Here is a 14,996-nt window from a genome sequence, read left to right as displayed (position 1 = left end):
GCGCGATCATGGGAGGGATTTTCACCTTCCGTGTATCTTACGGCGTACTTTGCATCTAGCACTACTCCGTGAGCAAATGGGTGCCCTCGTTTGCCTATATAATGGAGTACTAACAATGGTAGCATGGTATGGAGTACTTAACATTTATATTGTAGCATGAACGGAGTATTCGCGTTATATTGACATAGGAGCAGCTGGCTATTTTTGGTCTAAGAACAAATGGCCGTGAGTGACGACTAGCTTGCTGAGCACCTTACAGAGTACATAAGCCGTGATAGCCAGGTACGGATGTTACCGCCGTGGCTTAGAGCAGGCTTGCGCCCTGTTGTTGTAGACAAGCCAATCCACCTTGATCAAGTGATGGGGCGAGTTGATGCAATGTTTCGTAAGCGAGGAGAATTACCTTCTAAGAAGATGCACATTACCGTAACCGTTTGTAGATGTCGTACGTGGCAGCGTATTTCTTGCTGGAGCTCAGCTCGTGCTCCTATACAACAAAGGGGCGAAGTAGACGTTTTTGGGTTGAAAACTAGCGACTTGTAGGGTTAGGAACTCTAGAGGACAGCTGAATCAACAAGAACAGGGTTTTACGACACATTGGTTGTGGAGCTCACTGTTCCTGTCAAGGAAATATTATTGCGTCTATGTACTCCGTACGTGTCGGGCATTGACGTGTCAATTTTGGGGCCAACTGCCGTGTATATTTGTGGGGCTTACTTCCGAGGTATGCCGACATAGCAAATGTGGGTTGTCACGTGAAGGAACCCATAAACGAAACTCGTTTTAATAGTGCCTATCTCTCTTGATGGCAAAACCTCGAGCTCATTTTGGCGTCAGGTCAGTCCTGAGTCTTTCAGCTTCCATTACCTAGCTACAGCAGTGAGATACCAGCCTATTCGTCAAACTTCTCCTGAACGATAGCATAACAGCGAAGTTGTTCTGCCTTACGCGTACTCCCAGATCTCCGTTCGTCTTGGCGTGACCTAAATTCTGCTCGTCTTTGTGCTAGCGTTTGCGTTTACTGAGATGCTGTTTCTGTCTCTTTCGTCTTATTAGCCCAAGTACGACGATTACATTGATCTTCAACTAAGATTTGTTGCAGAACCTACAAAATGGCACTCTTCATCGTCCCGAATCGCATGTACAAGGACGTGCCACAGACATTTTCACGGGTGATCACATTTGCACACGTGTCGTTGGCTCGGGTTAAGGCACCGTTGAGGCTGGATTCAAGCTACCACCGGCGATTGATAAACAGCTTCGCGCACCCCATATTGGCCGCTACACCTTCTCGGCGCTACATAGGCACCAAGGCTCTCTTCTCCGCCTCGCCTCCCCCAAATGTTGCAAACAAGACATGCGCTAAAGGAGACGCGAGACACGAGACAGGAGCCGGAGCCTCTCCAAGAGCTCTGGCTAGTATCCGCCTTGACAGCGAACTTTCGGCATCCGGCCTCGTCGACACGCCTGCAGCTGTCGCCGCTTTCGTGGACATGCTCTATGCCCTGCCGACGACGCCACCGTCGCTCTACATCGACGTCGAAGGAGTAAATCTATCTAGAGTAGGCACCGTATCGATTATTCAAGTGTTCGTGCTACCCAAGAGCCGGGCATACCTCCTCGATGTTCACACGCTTAAAGACAAGGCTTTCTCCACCCCCGGGACCCGTGGCCGCACATTTCAAGATCTTCTTGAGTCTGCTGCCATCCCAAAGGTTATCTTCGACGTGCGCAACGACTCGGATGCCCTGTTTGGGCGCTTCCGCATTAGGCTTGCCGGCATACAGGATCTGCAGCTGATGGAGCTTGCAACACGCTCTTACGATAAGGGACGCGTTAAAGGACTTGCCAAGTGCATCGAAAAGGATGCGCAGCTGAGTCCGGCTGATAAGGCGGACTGGAAGGCGACGAAGGAGAAAGGCGTGCGACTTTTTCTGCCCGGCCAAGGTCGAAGACGGCATGCTTTCAACGAGCGCCCCCTGTCGGAGGACGTCAGACGGTACTGCATCCAGGACGTTCAGTTTCTCCCACAGCTCTGGGAATACTATAATTCCCGGCTTACCCGGGCGTGGAGAAAGCGGGTTCGCCGAGCTTCGGGAGAGAGGGTGACGTTGTCGCAAGCCCGATGTACGTGAGCAAGGGACCACACAAGGTCTCATCGACGGAAGGCTGGGCGAAGCTGATATAAGAAATTTATTATTGTGCTCTGTGCAAGTAGTGATAAATATTTTGTTAAAGGCAAGTGGAGAGGAACGGGGCTGGATACGTGCTGTGGTTTGTAGGCTATTGTTTGCAATATATACTTCTTTGAAAAGATAATAATTTTTATTCCTGAGTATTGGGCTGCTAAGCATTGCGGAACTTCGGTCTATTTGGAGAAAATCGAAATACATATGCGACGGCTATGGAGGGCAAGCTACTATGTAGGCACGGCTATAAATCTAGCCACACGTTCTATTTTTGTTTGAAGATGAGCTGAGGTGAAAGTTAAGCGCCAGCACACTGGAGTATTAATATTGGCGCCTAAGCATTGTCATTGGACAGTATGTAATGGAAATGCGGGGGGAACTTGAGCTAGAACGGAGCATATATACTCTGTTCCATACACACACTCTCCTCCTCTGTCACAATAACGATCCTACCACCGAAACTTTCATACCTTCAAAAAAAGACAATCATGTCCCAGACCAGACCCAATGTGGCTGCTGCGGCCCCAGCCCCCTTTGTTGTTGAACCTGTCACCATGCCGCACACGCACACCTTGATCCTGCTACATGGCCTAGGGTCTAACGGCGAGAAGTTTGGCCGAGAACTTCTAGAGACGGGTATCGCCTCGGACGGCACTACACTCGCCCAGATTTTGCCTCATGCCAAATTTGTGTTCCCCACATCTCGCTGGCGACGTTCCTCTGCTTTTGGCCGGTCGATGTTGAGGCAGTGGTTCGACATCGCCTGCCTACCTGACCCCTCAAAACGCAACGAACTTCAGATTAAGGGGCTGGAAGAATCTGCCCACGAGCTCATCGAACTTCTGCGACAAGAGCAAGAGAAATACAACATCTCTGCCCGCAACATACTTCTCGGCGGCATCAGCCAAGGGTGCGCAATGTCCCTCTCAGTCCTTCTGAGTCTTGATTACCCCATTGGTGGCTTTATTGGACTTAGTGGGTATCTTCCGTTTCAGAACGACATTATTGATACGATGGAGGACTACGCTGCCAAGGACGATGACGAAGACGATTTTTTTAGCGGCGGTGACCTCGAGAATGAGCCTAAGGACCCAGCGGTTTTGGCGGCCATTTTTGAGCGAGACCTGCTGTCTTTCCCGCCCGCAGGCAGTCATGCCTGCGATAAAACTGCTGTGCTTACCCCGGTTTTTTTCGGCCACGGCACGGCAGACGAAAAGGTGCCACTGCCTCTTGCTGAGGAGATGGCAACGACGATGAAGAAAGCCGGCTACCGTGTGGAGCTTAAATTGTACGAGGGTTTTGGGCACTGGTACAAAATCCCAGACGAGATCGACGATATTGTCAGGTTTATTCGGTCGGAAACCGAGTTTGCGAGAAGCTAAATGGGGATAGGATCACCCAGGTAGAGGCGAACTTCGGACAACTATCTTAGTGAAATGGTTTACCAAAAGCTATCCACATCTTTGTTTCATAAGCAAGATATCTGTCTACCGGTCGTTCAACCTTGACAAGGTGTTGACAAGCAATGATTGCCTTATTAGCTGTTTACCATACAATTTCCGTGGTACACCAAACAACGGACAGTTCCTTTCGGTAAGGCTCTAAAATCTTCTCTAAAGCTCTGTCTTTCACCCATCCGCTCTCCCAGTCCGGACGCCTCATTGCTTTGCAGTACTCCCAGTACTCTGGGTAATAGCCCGAGAGCTCCCAGTCCAACAATGCCACTACCTTGGAACCTTAGACTAAAATGTTCCTCGGGTCAAAGTCGTTGTGGGTCAGGATAATGTCATGATCTTGCATAACTTCCTCAAACATATCGCAATAGAGCTCAACCCAATCAAATGGCTTCGATTTTCGCAAAGCTCGAGAAATGCCTTTGTTAAACTCAGCTTCGCTGGGAAATGGACCGTAGTGACCTCGGTCATTGTCGAACTAATGGTCATTACACCACGAGCCATCGATGCTGCTGATGTGCGTGCCCTTGATCTGGCGAAGCTCACCCATGTATTCACGAAGTTGAGAGATGATAGAAGCCTTCTCTGTTTCCGTGTACGTCTCCCAAGCAACATCAAGATTGTCCCCTTCGATAAATTCCATCACAATTCGCACATGGTTCGACTGCTCGTCTATGTAGGCATTGTGTACATCGGGGACGGGAATGCTGGTATGCTCTCGGATAAACTTCATAGTTTCGGCTTCAGCCATTCGCACAGTCTCTCCGGTTTTGACAATTGTCTTTGGATCAATTTTGTAGACGGGTACAAATGGCCCAAAACGTTCCGCATTTTTTAGTTCTTCGGGGGATATAATTCGCGCCATCTTGTCTCGACTACCGATGATAGGGAAATTCGACAATCCGGCTAGAGCTTCCTACTTCACAGTCAGCCGTCCGTAGCGATCGTACTGCTCATTGGACTGTTGTTAGGGGTTTGTCTTCACCTTCAAAGATGTAAATAACCCAATTTTCAATTTGGCGGGACACGGCCCTCGTCGGGAATTGCTAGGGACACACGTCAAAATTCTAGAAACACACGCCACGTGACTTATTTCGGCGGTTAGCACTGACAAAATACTGAATTCGTCCCCGTGTGAATGCGCGCGCCGCCTTTACCGTCAATGCAAGCAGCGGTGCAAGCAGCACTAGCAGCGCGGGATACACAAGCCGCATAAGATGCAGCGGCGTAAGCAGCAGCAAAGGCAGAGGCAAAGGCAGAGGCGCGCTGTACAGGCAAGCCGGTGCTAATAACGCTTAGTAGAAGGGAGCCTTTTAATATTATGGATTAGGACACGGCGGCGTAACTGGTTTTGTATGGTATTTATTACTAGTCTTTTCTGTTCTTATTTAGTGTTTTTGGTCATTTTACGAGTTCGAATCTATTACGACTTACACAGGGACTGTTTTAGTATTCTGCCGGTGTTAACCGCCAAAATAAGTCACGTAGCGTGTTTTCTAGAATTTTGACGTGCGTCCCTAGCAATTCCCTAATTCACAGCGAAACGATGCAAATTAATAACGGTAGTACTTTATCGACTCTATAACAGAAAGTTTAGCTTTCAACCTTTTTAATTACAGCGTATACAGCAATTATACTATTAGCCAAACCTTTTTCGAATAATGAGTAATAGATACTTAGCTAACCAATAAATCGCTCTACGTCTGCCAACGAAGTTACCTTTGTTTGTTTTTCTTCCTTTACAGAAAAACAGGGAACTGTAGAACAAAGATTTAAGTGAGGCCTAGAAAAGCATAAATAGTCGACACTCAGGAGCATTATTAGTGTGTCGAACGAACTACGTTTGCACTTATACGGAGTAGGGGCATTGCTAACACGGGCGGGATCAAATTTGCCCGGCAGTTTCCGTCAATATTAAACTGGCGTACGATAATGATCCTTTTACGAATCAACTCATAAATGGAATAAGCTCATTATGCTTGCAACTCGTCAAAGCAAGAACGAACCGTACTTCAACCATTTTCATGCATTGCAGCCACTCCGGTCTATCTACGGGAATCGCTTTACACCTTTCTGCTTGTACAGTGCGAACAATATACTTCCCTGTGAAAGTGTCCCAAAACTATGGTTTTGAGGTCCTTCCCGCGAGAGAAACTATAGAAGAAGAAACCATTCCGGGATATAAAGCCGATAAGTACTGCCCCGTGCGCCTTGGTGAGGTCTTTGAATCTAGATATTAAGCAGTCACAAAGCTTGGTTTTGGTGCAGGATTATTAGTGTGGCTCTGCCGAGACCTCTAGTACGTAGACGAGACCCGACATTTTAGCAGCTTCAACTCAAGATTACTTACTATCTAGGGAGGGAGCTTTTAACACTCAAAGTATGTGTGACTGGAGAAGACGGTAGCAATGAAGTGGCCATACCAGACCATATCCAGTCCATTCAAGCAGAACATCCTGGAAAGGCAAGACTGCGGGTGATTAGGCACAGGTTCCAGACCCAAGGACTTTCCGGGCAGCACCAGTGCTTTCTATTTACTCCCTTAGGCTTGGACTGTTTCGCAGCCTCTTTCCGCATAATGGCCTCACTGTAGAGATTCTCCGGAAAAGCCTGCTTATCATTTTGTCAGGCCTGGACTTTCTTCATTAGGCTGGTGTCGTGCACACAGGCATGTATTGCATTCTGAAAGATTCCTTATTAAATAAGTGCCATCCCAGACCTATCACCAAACAAAATACTCCTCGAAGTCGAGGATTCTGGAAAATCAAATAAAAGCCGAGCTGGCGGAACTCAAGACTCCGTCACCTCGCCAGGTACTTGCTGATCGCACCATATAGCGCTCTTACACTATGCCCATAACGTATGGCCCGTCAGTAATTTCCGACTTCGGTGCTGCTCGTCTCAGGAAACCTGGCGAGAAGTGCTCTGGCGATGTCATGCCGGGAGTGTATAGAGCACCCGAAATCATTGTTGGCGCGCAGTGGGGTTCTAAAGTAGACATATGGTGTATTGGCGTTATGGTATGTGGCGCGGTGCTTAACCAACTGGACTGGAGTTGTTTTTGACAATAGTGACCGTTGCAGATTTGGAACCTGTTTGAAGGCGGTCGCCTTTTTCGCGCTGTCAAAGATGGCCGTCTTGACGACGAATAGCACCTTGCCGAGATGGTCTTTCTTCTTGGTCCTTCAGCCAAAGGAGTTCCTGGAGATGAGCGAAAAGTGCCGACACGATTGGGATGTAGATGGTAAGTTGGCTATTGGGGGGGTATTTGAGCTCTGCTAACTAAAATCATAAAGGCTGCTGGATTGCGTCCACACCCATCCTAGACCGAAGCATCGAGAGTCATGAGACGCGTCTGGAAGTCAAGGAAAAAGAGCTTCTTGTGGCATTAGCTAGAAAGATCCTGCGCTAGCTCCCAGAAGATCGTCCAACTGCAGAAGACTTGTTTACGGACGAGTTCCTGAACCAGAATGGGCAAGCCTGAAGTTGTCACCGGACCGAGGGATAATGGCATTGACAGCCATTGCAAGAAATCAGCACATTTAGGTAAAAAAGTAGAATTTATGCACGGGATATAATGAAACCTACAATCATCTGTTATCTAGCACGCTCTCTAGTAATGTTACCAATACTATTGGCGGCATTGCTTTCAAGTGGCTGAGCCAGGATGTGTCTCGATATCCGGTCTTTACTTTCATCTTCCGACTTGCTGTCGTCTAGCTCGTACGACTAATTTTTGGAAGAATCGTGTCTCTTAACATATAACATTTGGATAACATTTGGAAGTTATTGAATTATTATACCACCTGCACTATGTGCAAAAGTAGGGATCTTATGCCTTCCATCGTAGTAGGCAGGGCTATATTTAACTAATTTAGATATCAACAGAAGTCTACAGCACTAAGATTTTACCCCCTTGATCCTTGCCGCGCAGTCCGCTTATACTGTGTAAAGCGGATGTGGTACTAAGCAGACATGCCTTCTCCAGCTCTCGGGTTTAAAATGAATTAGAAGAAAATGAAGACTCATTAGCAATCACACTCTTCCCAACTGCATGCTGCTTCATCATCGCTGCGATACAAAACTACGCTGCAATACCCCCACTACGGCGTTTGCGAGGGTGTACAATGTTTTAGCAATCGTGGCAACAAACGAAGCGATGATCAAGAAGACTGCCATGTTGCTGCGGCAGATAACAAGTTCACTGCCGTCTAATTATCGATGCCCACCCTCGTATCCCTTAAGCTGCGGCGACAGCATGCAGACAAAACGTCACGCCACCCCAGAAACCCTTTCTTAGTCTCGGGACTGCTACTAGACGAGAAAGAGAGGAACACATCGCCGTTTTGTAAGCTCCCCCACCAATTCCAATATGAACCCGACCCTGGTGTACTAGCCGAACGATCTTCAGAACTACTGGTATAGATACTAGACGATGCTGTCATGTTTCTAATTTTTACCACGATGTATATCGGACTACAATATACGTCCTTCCATCCGAAAATATACAAGACTGCTTTTTCTATTAGTAATACACAATCCAAGATTGACAGCAACAACATAGCTGTACAACACGCTTTATATTTCGTCACCCAACTTCTAGCATATAAGGCGAGATCCCAGATTGCTTTCTATACCCGTTAACCGTGGACTAGGCCAAAACCAAGCGTTGTCCGATCTTAACCGTCTCTTCTTGCCGAAGTTCTTGAACACAACCACCAAATCTCAGAGACTGCCAAGTCACCGCCTCCCCGAACCAATTAGCCAATTATGTTGACTCTCGACAACCTCTTAAAGCCTAGAGGCTGGGATTCAGATGGTGATATATCTCGACCAATTATGAGCAAGTCTGCCTTCGCATGTTTCACTGCCGCAGTACATTCTACATTAGAGCCTCTATTTACCAGCAGAAAGAGACTCGAACTTGGCGTCATTTGACCGGATGAAGTTGGGCTATAACATCGATCCGATTTCTAGCCATACGTTCAGGGACAAAGTCAATCTCAATTCCGAAAGAAAAGGAGCGGGGTCCCGGAGAAGATGTCGGCCACTGGATGCAACAGACAAAGAGAGAGAGAACCGAACATAGGAAGACACGACGTATTTATACTCCTTGAAGTCACGTGTATCTCGTCGTACCGCCTCTTGTGCATTCCACCCAAATGTCGCCCCACAAAAGTGCCCTCCATGGGTTAACGCTCGGACGCAGGGAATCTGCCAGAGTCCTCTCGAAACGGGGCCATAGTTTAGTGGCTAGAATACCTCGTTGTGGCCGAGGAGACCCGTGTTCGATTCACGGTGGTCCCAGGATTCATTCAAATTAGCCACAATTTTTTTGTCCTTCAGCTTGCATCAATCATGTGAACATTTCTAAACTTCTATTGATATCATTCACACCAGACAAAAAATTGCCGGGATTCGTCCTTCATAACACTGTAATTACAAGATATCATGGCTCGGCTTCCCACGTGACCAATGTAGTATACAACACAAAGGAGAAAAGAAATAGGATCGAGGGAAGGGGGCGGGAGCGAAAGAGAGACAAAGAGATAGAAAAACAAAGAAATAAAGAAAACGCAGATCTAGTTCAAGCCAAAACAACTTCAGACAGCCACCTGTCCCAACACCCGGCTGCCCAGCGCCTTGCCCGATTTCCCGCCGTCGGGGCTGAGAATGACCGACTGCAGCATGAGGTCGGCGCCGTGCACGTTGTTGCTGTCGTCGTTGCCGACAAACGTCCAGCTCTCCTCGGGCTCCTCCTCGTAGTCGTCAGGAGCAGCGGTGCGGCCGGCAGCTCCGGTCTCGCTGCCACGGCCAGTCGTCTTGCCGGCCTTGGCCCGCACGAGCGACTTGGCGTACTCCATGTCGCGGTAGATGCACTGGATGGCGGTATCGACGCCGTTTTCCTGCCGTTGTGTTAGTATCAATAGACCGACTAGGAAATGCACGCTGACACTCACCTGTCGGATCTGCTCTCCCAATGCGGCTGCCTTCTTGATCATCCGGCCCGAGTTGGCAGCCTCCCAGAGAGCACGCGCAAAGCTGGTCGCTCCCCACTTCTTGAGGCAGATGCCGACGCCGAGATCCTCGACACGGCCACCAAAGAAGAACTGGTCGCCGAAAAAGGGCCGGATGATGGTCGGGATGCCAGCCCGCAGCGATGCACCCGTGGTGCCGGAGCCACCGTGATGCGCGGCCGCGTCCATCTGGGCAAAGAGCCAGTCGTGCGGTGCCGACTTGATCTGGAACAACTCTGGTGGCAGCGGCACCTCGACGCGCGTGTGGTCGTCGTCGTCGGCCTTGTCCTTGTCGCCCGCCAGCCGATCCGACCAGCCCTTGGACAGGACGCAGCGCACGTCTGCCTTGAGCACCGCATCAATCACCTCCTGCGTCATCTTGGCCGGGTCCGGCACCAGGATCGATCCGAAGCCCACGTACACCAGCTTCTTCTTGTCCTGTCGCGCCTTGGCGATAAAATCGACTAGGTCCTGTGGCGGCGACCAGGGGGGGGTCTCGTCTTTTTTATCCTTTCCATCCTTCCCCTCCTTCTTGCCCTCGTCCAGGAACCAGTACCCGGTCACGCGGATCCAATCACTATAGTCCAGCGGAGGCGGCACCACGGACGAGCTAAAGTTGTAGAGGAACGGCACCTTGTTCGGCTGCATCTTCTCTAGCGTTGTGTTGGGCAGTCCCAGCATCTTGTTGCGCCACCGGTTGATCTGTGACGCCGTTGCCTTCCAGAAGATGTTGTCGAACATGACGTACGTGATGTAGTTGTACGCCCCGCCCATCTTGTGCTCTGGCATGATGAAGGCGTGCGGATAGGCTCGTGTGCGCGTCCATGGCATCGTAAAGGCTCGGAAGTAGGGAATTTGCAGCCGCTCAGCAATGTGGATGCCCGCCATCGCGCTCGGCGACTCGATCAGCAGCTCCGCGTCCTGGCACGCCGTCCATGCCGATGCCAGCAGCTCGTCCAGCCAGGTGCGCATCTTGGAATTGGCCTCGCGCAGAAACTGCAACGTGAACGTGCCGTTCTCGATGCAAATCCGCATCAGCTCGCCCGGGTCGCCCTCCACGCGGCCGTAGTCTAGCCCGTGACTGCGGATCCAGTCCTCGAACTCGGGATGCGTCGCAATTCGCACGTGGTGTCCGTCTGCTTGCAGGCCCTTGCCCAGCGCAATGTACGGCTGCACATCACCACGCGATCCAATGGTCAGGCACGTGATCCGAAGAGGCTCTGCTGGCTTGAAGTTGAGGAACGAAGCGCGCGGGTCGTCAAACAGGATCGTTGTCGGTGATTCTGTCAGCCTCATCACGTTGGCTGCTGCCGGCGTGCTGTCGTTGTCGTTCTCGCCACCACCTTCCTCTCCCTCTCGGGAAGCCTGTCGGGCCTCCTGCAGGGCGTCTCGCTCGGCCAGCGCCGTCTGCGCGCCCGCCTTCTCGTCCTCGTTCAGCAGACCTGACTCTCGCAGGTAGCGGGCCGACTCGAAGCCGCGTAACAGCGTCACCGAGCAGTCGTCGCGCATCTCGGCCTGGCCAAACTCAAAGAAGAGCTCCTCGTGTCCGCGAATTACCACCACAAGGCCCGAGAAGCCGAACCGAAAGCCCTTCTCCTTCGTCACATTCTCGATGTCGCGCAGCGGTAAGATCAGCTTGGTCCGAGTCCCTGGCAGCAGGCTGCGGAAGCAGAACGACCGGTCGCTGATGTAGATCTTGCCGTACAGCGGCAGCACCCGCATCAGGTAGCCAAAGTACGTCGCCTGCAGACGCTCCGTTTCCGGCAGTGCAAAGTGTGCGCGGAACCGTTCGTTGATGACGGCTAGGTCCGGCGCCTCGCCTTCGCCACCAGCACCGCCCATGCCGGCCGTGTCGTCGTCTAGCTCTTCGCCCATGCGCATGAGCCCGGATCCGGGCCCGGGTCCCTCGTTGTAGTGTCGATGTCCACCCTTCCACATGCCCGACACCTTCTCGACGTAGCCCATCGACTCGGTCGCCAGCAGCGAACTCATCCGCCGTGACTGTTGGTTGAGCCATCCGGCGTAGGCGCCCGCTCGCTGCAGCGGATAGGATCCCATCTTGGCCAGACGCTGCAGGCTGGCCGTGCCTCCCGGCGTTATCGCGCCGCCACCAGTGGCAATGTCCGACGGCAACGTCTGCGAGTCGGCCGACGACGCGTGCTCGCTGTCACCGACACGGCCGCTGTCAAAGTGCCGTGCTGACCCTGATGTCCTGCCTGGCTGCCACGACGCGCGCTTGCCCTCCCGCCGACGCGACGCCGAGGCTGACCGGTGCACAATGGTGGGGCCCTTGAAGATTTCGCTGCCGTGCAGGATCTGACTGGCCGACGATTGGTCGTTCTCGGTCGAGGAGACCACGAGACCCGACAGGCTCGCCACGCTCGGGTCCATCGACGACAGCGGCACCATCGAGTCGGTCGAGCCTGCGAGCGGGTGCCGCTGCTGTTGCTGGCGTGATGACCGCGCAGGCCGGCGGTCGCGGTCTGTGCTGAGCGACCGCCGGCTGTAGTCGCTGAAGCTGCGCCGTGGCGGGGCCTCCCCCAGCTGAGCCACGCTCGTGTCCAGGCTGCGACGTCCGCTGAAGGATGTGCGCAGGGCATCAAAGCTGCTGCGCGGAAACTCGCCGCTGACCCGGGGACTGGTGGGGGGCGACACCGGGCTCAGAGTCGCGCGCACGGAGCTGTGCAGCTTTGTCGCCTTCAAGATCCGGCTGTCCGACGCCGAAGCGACAGCGGGAATGTTGCCGTTGAAGCTGCCGCTTGCGCCCGGAGCAGCAGGACCCCGTTCGGGCGCAGAGGCGCTCGCAGACTCGTCTGCATCGTCGGCGGACTGCTGTGGCGACGCGGTCGATCGCATCTGCAGACGCAGCGCAAGGGATTCGTCTGTGTGGTCCCGGCCTCGTTTGGGCGACTGCTGCTGCTGGTTGGCGTCCTCGATGAGGATGCGCAGCACGCGGACGGCATCCTTGCCGTAGTCGAAAAAGGAGAAGAAGTACTCGTCGATCGCATAGGTCTCGTCGTTGTCGATGACGCGAATCTTGCAGGTGTCGGCAAACTCCACCATCGTCTGGGTCTCCTCCACGTCGATGACGTTGGCAATGGGCAGCGAGATCTTGACGCTGTCGCCCTCGTTGTGCGAGCGAAAGATGACGCGCTGCAGGCTCTTGACCCATTCCTTGGCGCTGGGGGCGCTGTCGGCCCGGAAGTAGTAGGTGCGGTGGTGCGTGACCACCTGGAAGTGCACCCCGTCCTTGTCGCGGTCTGTGACCGTGGCTGAGATGCCATAGCGCAGGTCGATCTGGCCGTGGGGGAAGTACAGATTGGATGGGTCGCGGTAGTAGGCGAGCACGTCGCCCTTGAGCCGAAACCAGTATCGGTTGTATTTTGGATTTCGCTTGCCGGACTTGGCCAGGTAGCCGGACTTGGAGACCTCGTTCTGATAGAGTCAGTGGACGGAAACTGACAGAGCAGGACAAGGGTCAAAGACAAAGGACAAAAACACTCACCGCCTTCTTGGGAAGATAGGCGTAGAAGCAGATGTGGTTGGCCGTAATGTACATGTATCCTTGTAGCAATACGCTCTGCAGCAGCCAGCAGGGATACTCCTCGATGACCTCCTCGGGCTTCTCAAAGTCGAAGATCTCCATCAGCTTGCGAGCCAAGGCCGAGGAGCCAATGGCGTCGTCCGAGTCGACGTCCGTGTCGTTGCTGTCGTTGTTGGCCGTCCGGCTCTTGTCGCTGGAGCGCCGATCAAAGTCGAAGCTCGGCCGGGCTGCCAGCTCAGCCTTGGCCTCGAGCATGCGGCTCATCACCGGAGCGATGCTGCGGACGCTGTTGCTGCGCTCGCCACGAGGGAGCGCCAAGACCGAGGCCGAGAGGCCATCGTCGTTGACTGCGACCGAGGCCGACGAGTCGACCGGCGACACCACGTAAGTCACAGCAGGTGCCGGTGCGCCTGTCCGCGTTATTGTCGCCGGTGTCGGCGTCGGCGCCCTGTCGTCCTGTTCTTCGTCTTCCTCGTCGATCCTGCTTCTTCTCCTACTGCTGTCGCTGCCTGTCTGCTTCTCCGTCGACGGGACCGTGCCGGCCTCCTTGGATGTCTTACGACTGTGCCTCACGGACAATCTCGTCTTCAGGGACGGCAGTGACCGTAGCAGCCTGTTCTCAGACAATCGACTGTGCCGATCGCCCGGCTTGTCGGCGAGACTGACGTTACTGCTTCCGCCGGAGATGCGCGAGAATAGGTTGGACTGTGAGAGGTCCTTGCTTCTCCTCTTGTCCTTCTTATCGGTCCGATCTGCAGACGAGTCGCCATCATGTCGTTTTCTGGCCAGCCAGGCGGCTCTCTGCGATTCGGATGTGCCGTCCAACGCAGGAGATCTGCTGTTATCATCGGCCTCATTCTTGTCGGTGTCCTCATCGTCCTCATCGTCGCCTTCGTCGCTCGATTGGCCCTCAAAGCGGTTGTTAAAGTTGACGGTCGAGCCGGCGGCGGCGATCAGGCCAAAGATGCTCTGATTGAGGTTCATGAAGACGCCGTTTGACTGGCCGTTTGGTCGCAAGACTTCCTCGTCCTCGGCCCCGTCAGTGGCGACCTTTAACCGCTCGGGGAAGTCCATGGTGGACATGTGTTGGTGGCCGTCGCGGCGGCGCTTCTGGAGCATCTTGGAGAGGCCGTGGTGGACAGCGTCGTCTTCGGAATGGCGAGAGCGGAAGACGGAGACAGCGGCAGCGACAGCCGGCGACGAGGCAGGTGTAGTCGAGCTGGACGCGTTCCGGCGGTGGTGGAGGCGGCGGTCGAACGAGGCCACTGCTGGTGTTGTCAGAGTCGTGGCAGAGAGTTTGGGAGGAGGCGAGGCAGGCGAGGCAGGCGAGGCAGGCGAGGCAGGCGAGGCGGGCGAGGCGGGAGAGAGAGCGGCGCGAGACGATGGGTCTGGTGTGGATGAAGTAGGAGGAGGCATGATTTCGATGGGTTGCCGAGTGCGAGGATGTGGGTGTTTGTGTCGAGGCTGCACGTTGCTGTGTCCGGGTCACAACGCTGACGGGCAGCGGGTGATTCGTCGCAGTGCCAGATGGACCCGCAAGAACAGGGATGCGTGCAGGAGGACCTGAACAGGGTCAAAGGTGTGGAGGGTGGACGGGGGTGGAATGGCTGCCTAGAGGACGCTGGCCGAGGATCGTGGACCGGTCGACGATGTGGGTCGATGCGACTTCGGGAGCCGAAGTGCTAGCAGGTCGTCTGGGACTGGGATTCGGGGCCCTGATGTGGGCGGCCAGGATTGGGATGACGGGCAAGGTCAGACGCTGAGACGGTGGAAAATTTCCGGCCGATGGCTT

At 53.4% G+C, this 14,996-nt stretch overlaps 5 protein-coding genes across 5 annotated transcripts; 3 read left to right on the top strand and 2 right to left on the bottom strand.

Moving 5' to 3' along the window:
- Positions 1-1,112: 1,112 nt before the first annotated feature.
- Positions 1,113-2,135, top strand: CMQ_1513 (3'-5' exonuclease; the record flags this gene model as incomplete). Its single annotated transcript, XM_014318592.1, has 1 exon — positions 1,113-2,135. The coding sequence occupies one exon, from the start codon at positions 1,113-1,115 to the stop codon at positions 2,133-2,135; it is 1,023 nt and encodes a 340-aa protein (XP_014174067.1).
- A 542-nt stretch (positions 2,136-2,677) lies between these two features.
- On the top strand, positions 2,678-3,571 carry CMQ_1407 (phospholipase/carboxylesterase; the record flags this gene model as incomplete). Its single annotated transcript, XM_014318486.1, has 1 exon — positions 2,678-3,571. One exon carries the CDS (start codon positions 2,678-2,680, stop codon positions 3,569-3,571), a length of 894 nt encoding a protein of 297 aa, XP_014173961.1.
- A 550-nt stretch (positions 3,572-4,121) lies between these two features.
- On the bottom strand, positions 4,122-4,394 carry CMQ_1053 (phosphotransferase enzyme family protein; the record flags this gene model as incomplete). Its single annotated transcript, XM_014318132.1, has 1 exon — positions 4,122-4,394. The coding sequence occupies one exon, from the start codon at positions 4,392-4,394 to the stop codon at positions 4,122-4,124; it is 273 nt and encodes a 90-aa protein (XP_014173607.1).
- A 2,098-nt stretch (positions 4,395-6,492) lies between these two features.
- Positions 6,493-7,055, top strand: CMQ_816 (protein kinase; the record flags this gene model as incomplete). Its single annotated transcript, XM_014317895.1, has 3 exons — positions 6,493-6,663; positions 6,746-6,887; positions 6,940-7,055. The coding sequence occupies 3 exons, from the start codon at positions 6,493-6,495 to the stop codon at positions 7,053-7,055; spliced, it is 429 nt and encodes a 142-aa protein (XP_014173370.1).
- Positions 7,056-9,246: 2,191 nt separating this feature from the next.
- CMQ_1009 (udp-glucose:sterol glycosyltransferase) lies at positions 9,247-14,620 on the bottom strand (the record flags this gene model as incomplete). The annotated part of the gene is made up of 3 exons (XM_014318088.1): positions 9,247-9,549; positions 9,604-13,095; positions 13,166-14,620. The coding sequence occupies 3 exons, from the start codon at positions 14,618-14,620 to the stop codon at positions 9,247-9,249; spliced, it is 5,250 nt and encodes a 1,749-aa protein (XP_014173563.1).
- Between the last annotated feature and the right edge of the window lie 376 nt (positions 14,621-14,996).

This window comes from Grosmannia clavigera (genome assembly GCF_000143105.1).
Source record: "Grosmannia clavigera kw1407 unplaced genomic scaffold GCSC_140, whole genome shotgun sequence".
Lineage (NCBI taxonomy): Eukaryota > Fungi > Ascomycota > Sordariomycetes > Ophiostomatales > Ophiostomataceae > Leptographium > Leptographium clavigerum.
Note: the sequence above shows the minus strand (reverse complement) of the source record. Positions and strands in the feature narration are given on the sequence as shown.